We start from the raw sequence: 3,671 nt of genomic DNA, 5'->3' as shown, positions 1-3,671 counted from the left end.
TCACTTACAGACCATATTAATTTGCATCGAGTAACAATGGTACACGATGCAGACTTAAAAGAGAGGCTAAAATACGTCAAAACGTTGGGATTTGGCAGTGTACGAAGCTCAAGTACATCCGACAAGGCACTTCAGGTATTCCGCCCTATCACACCAGGTACAATCAAAATAATCAACATGTTTCTTAAATATATTGAAATCAGTTAAGATTCTTTTCATTCTATTGGACTCATTGTTTATATAAAAGCAATATTTCCATGCCATCCTTATAGATTAGACCATATGCAGTATACAAATCTTTTTGTGTTATTTTGTACCGCTTTTCTTGGTCGTAGGCATTTGGCGATTAAGCATTAGTGATAATAATAATGACACAGAAAAGTTACAGTTAGTCTTACTACAAATCCTTGAGAAATCTGTGCCACGCAAAGTGCTTGTGAGGTCATTGTCTTAGAGAAAGGAAAATCAGTAAAACCCAGTTTTATTTCCACCAGTACGCGCAAGTTCTGTTGCTTTACATTACGGTTTTATCACTGTTCCAAGCGATCAACAAACGTGTCCAATATTAAATAATGCAGCAGCCGGATAAATTTTGTCTGGATCTGGCTTGTAAGTAGCAACAGAGAAGCGATCCCGAAAAAGTACCCTCTGAATGGACACAAATCCGTTACTGCTCAGTTATTTTAATAATCGTTGCTGCAATGTGTAAGTTACTAGCGAAATATCTTAAAGAACGCAATAAGGGCTACAGGCCTCAGATTTCGCTGAGTTTAATTCGGTTTATTTTTCGATGCAAACACAATTCACTTATCGCCAACATTCCCATCACAGAGTTCATCCAGCTCCCGCATCTTTCTGGCATTCGGGTAATAATTGGTTAACCGGCTATCGCTGGTTCGTGCCTTCCTGGCGAAAAGCCTATCTCAGCGAGTGATGTGAGCCAGAATGTGAAATGTAGGCAAAATATTTAACGCAGCCCTACTGTAGAACACATTAATATAAACTATTCAATAATTCATCTGTGTGGCGCCTTATCATGTCCAAACATCTCAAAACGCGTAAATTATCAGGATTGAGTTAACTAAGATGGAAATAGAGTTTTTGCTTCCAACACGCAGTGCTAAGACTGATTCTCTCAAACTTTTTTTTCCTGTGCACTGGCATCTCCCAAAAGTGTTTTTAAAAAATAAGCTGTTGAATTTTAAACATGACATTATCAATCAAATAATATTAATTAACAATTGAATTAACACATAACTTTATTAACTGTTCAAACATTACAAAAATATTTCAGTTATTGAGGTGGCAATTAAAAGAGGTTTTGTCAGAAAACATATCTGAAACTATTATACACTGAGACAAACTTTTGGCCTGTAATGAGTCATGTAACCAAAAGTATATCTGAAAACCTTCTTAGTTTCAAAATGAAATACATCATGTACACGCGTTACTATCAGACCAAATTTTCAAGAGTTAAAATACTATAATAAATAATATGATGCTTTCATCAATTTCTTTTATTCAAATTTCTTACCATTCCCAGGGAATACATCTTTCTTCTTAATTTATGTATAAATTGAAAATTGCTCGCATTGTACTAAAGTCACCAGCTTTGCTGTCTCTTTAATTCTTGTTTTCCAAACAGGTTGGCTATAATCTTACCAAGCTCTGATTCCATGGAAAGTTCCTTGCAGAGACGAGACCCCGGGGCTTTGGTGGGCCTGAGATTGCGTTGCGGAGTAATTCATGTTGCCAACATTAAAATTCATGCTCATGTTGAGAAAGGGGCTGGCAGAAGCACTCTGCTGCATCGTGGGCATGCTCGAATACATGCAGCTGTAGTCTCCGTCACAGGTGCCAGTGCTGTAGCTGGGGTAAATACTGTAGCTGTATGGTGCCATGTTGACATTATATGGCGCGCTGTATGAAGGGGATGCGCCAAGGCAAGGCTTCCCATCACGTACCAGCACAGGCACTGCAACCCGGCGAGGAGTAGGAGGAGGTGCGCCCAACTCCAAATGTTTATCCTGGCGCTGCCGCTTGCATTTGTACCTGCGATTCTGGAACCAGATCTTGACCTGTGTCGATGTCAGTTTTAACACGTTTGCCAGGTGATCCCTTTCTGGGGCGGACAGGTATCTTTGCTGCTTAAAACGTCTCTCCAACTCATAGACCTGGGCCTGAGAAAACAGGACCCGCGGTTTCCGCCGAATTCTCTTTCCAGGACCTTCAAAAACATCCTCGTTTTTCTTTGTTTCGCCTATAATATTCTTTTCCATCGACTTTCCTTCTAGGTTAGAACACAAACAGGATTTTAAAAAAACAAACGGGACGATATTTTAATGGCGCTCATTAAAGTTCTCAGTTTTTATAAAGTGAATGTTTTACTCTCCTTCGACAGTCACTTTAAAACTTGCTGAAATTAACCACTCAAAGATCTGAATTGCGGAAGGAATGAACATTTCAATCTGCCGGTTCTAAATTTGCATCATTTACCTTGATTGTTTTGTACTTCATGCTAATTGAAGGATAGTAAAATCAAACCATTTAATTTTTTGAAGTTCCAGCTAACTGGCCTGTCTTGTTGACGAAGCGTTAATGAACATGATCAGGTCTCGATACCTACTGTATATTTTGTTTCTCATGTAATCGTCCACACTTCCTACACAGTCCAATCCATTTCAATAAACAACCGACTTCTATCAGGAACTCACATATTGACAATATTTTGCTTACATGTTTCCCTACACACTTCAAATTATTAAGACAACTGTAACCAGTTTGATGCTGCTTTTACATCTAATTTGATCCTATGATTCTGACAATCAAGTAGGCCATAATCTATTGCACGGAAGATAGTTCAATATAATTTGGGTTGTAATATTGCCAAGAAGCTGAGCAAGAACTGATCATAAACTCGCAGTAAATCCGATTCAATACCACGAATATATGTGTATATCAGCTTCGATTTGTTGATTTCTATAGCTCTTTTAGCTGCCATTAATAGTGCAATACCCCTACGTTGTGCTCTGGTTCTTTCATATGCGGTCTTTAATGATCCTACAAACTATGTGAAAGATTCTGTTCACTGATAATCAGTTATCAGGTTATTCGCCCAAGTGTTAGTGTATTTACCTTGATTGTTGCTTTGAAAAGAGATGTCCATCTGCGATTCGCTGGAGTTTTGAGCATTATTTACACTAAGGCTGGGTGAAAATGCCGCATGATTCCTCAGGGCATGGGATTTGATAACCTCATTTCCAAGGCCTGGCGGGAGAGTGTATTTGGGTTGATTCACTTGCTCCTGCATACAACAGGAAGGCAGGACGTCCAGAGTAGCGCTCAAATGATCTGGAATCCACTGCTTTTGATGGCGATGTTCTAAATTTAAAATATCCTTTACAGAGAATGGTGTAGTCGATGCTGCGGGGCTTGGAAGCATCTCGGGATAACTCCTGTGCTGTAATAGTGCTTCTAAACTGTTAGGAGGACGGTGTGCAAATCCTGCCGTACATTACTGTTTTAATGACGCAACTTTCAATGGCGCTTCTTCAGTTAAAGGGCGGCTGACGTTAACAGAGGCAGAGCCTGAAAGCTTTGAGTTGAATACACAGATTTCTATTGGCCACGAGTTTGCACTTGGCAAACATGGCTTTATCCTGGGATATCGA

The 3,671-nt window shown here is 39.4% G+C and overlaps 1 protein-coding gene across 1 annotated transcript; it reads right to left on the bottom strand.

Moving 5' to 3' along the window:
* Positions 1-1,308: 1,308 nt before the first annotated feature.
* LOC137347788 (homeobox protein Nkx-2.5-like) lies at positions 1,309-3,465 on the bottom strand. The gene is made up of 2 exons (XM_068012804.1): positions 3,136-3,465; positions 1,309-2,290 (listed from the first exon to the last, which is right to left on the bottom strand). The coding sequence occupies exons 1-2, from the start codon at positions 3,440-3,442 to the stop codon at positions 1,659-1,661; spliced, it is 939 nt and encodes a 312-aa protein (XP_067868905.1). The 5' UTR covers positions 3,443-3,465; the 3' UTR covers positions 1,309-1,658.
* Positions 3,466-3,671: the final 206 nt, after the last annotated feature.

This window comes from Heterodontus francisci, chromosome 1 (genome assembly GCF_036365525.1).
Source record: "Heterodontus francisci isolate sHetFra1 chromosome 1, sHetFra1.hap1, whole genome shotgun sequence".
Taxonomy (NCBI): domain Eukaryota; kingdom Metazoa; phylum Chordata; class Chondrichthyes; order Heterodontiformes; family Heterodontidae; genus Heterodontus; species Heterodontus francisci.
Note: the sequence above shows the minus strand (reverse complement) of the source record. Positions and strands in the feature narration are given on the sequence as shown.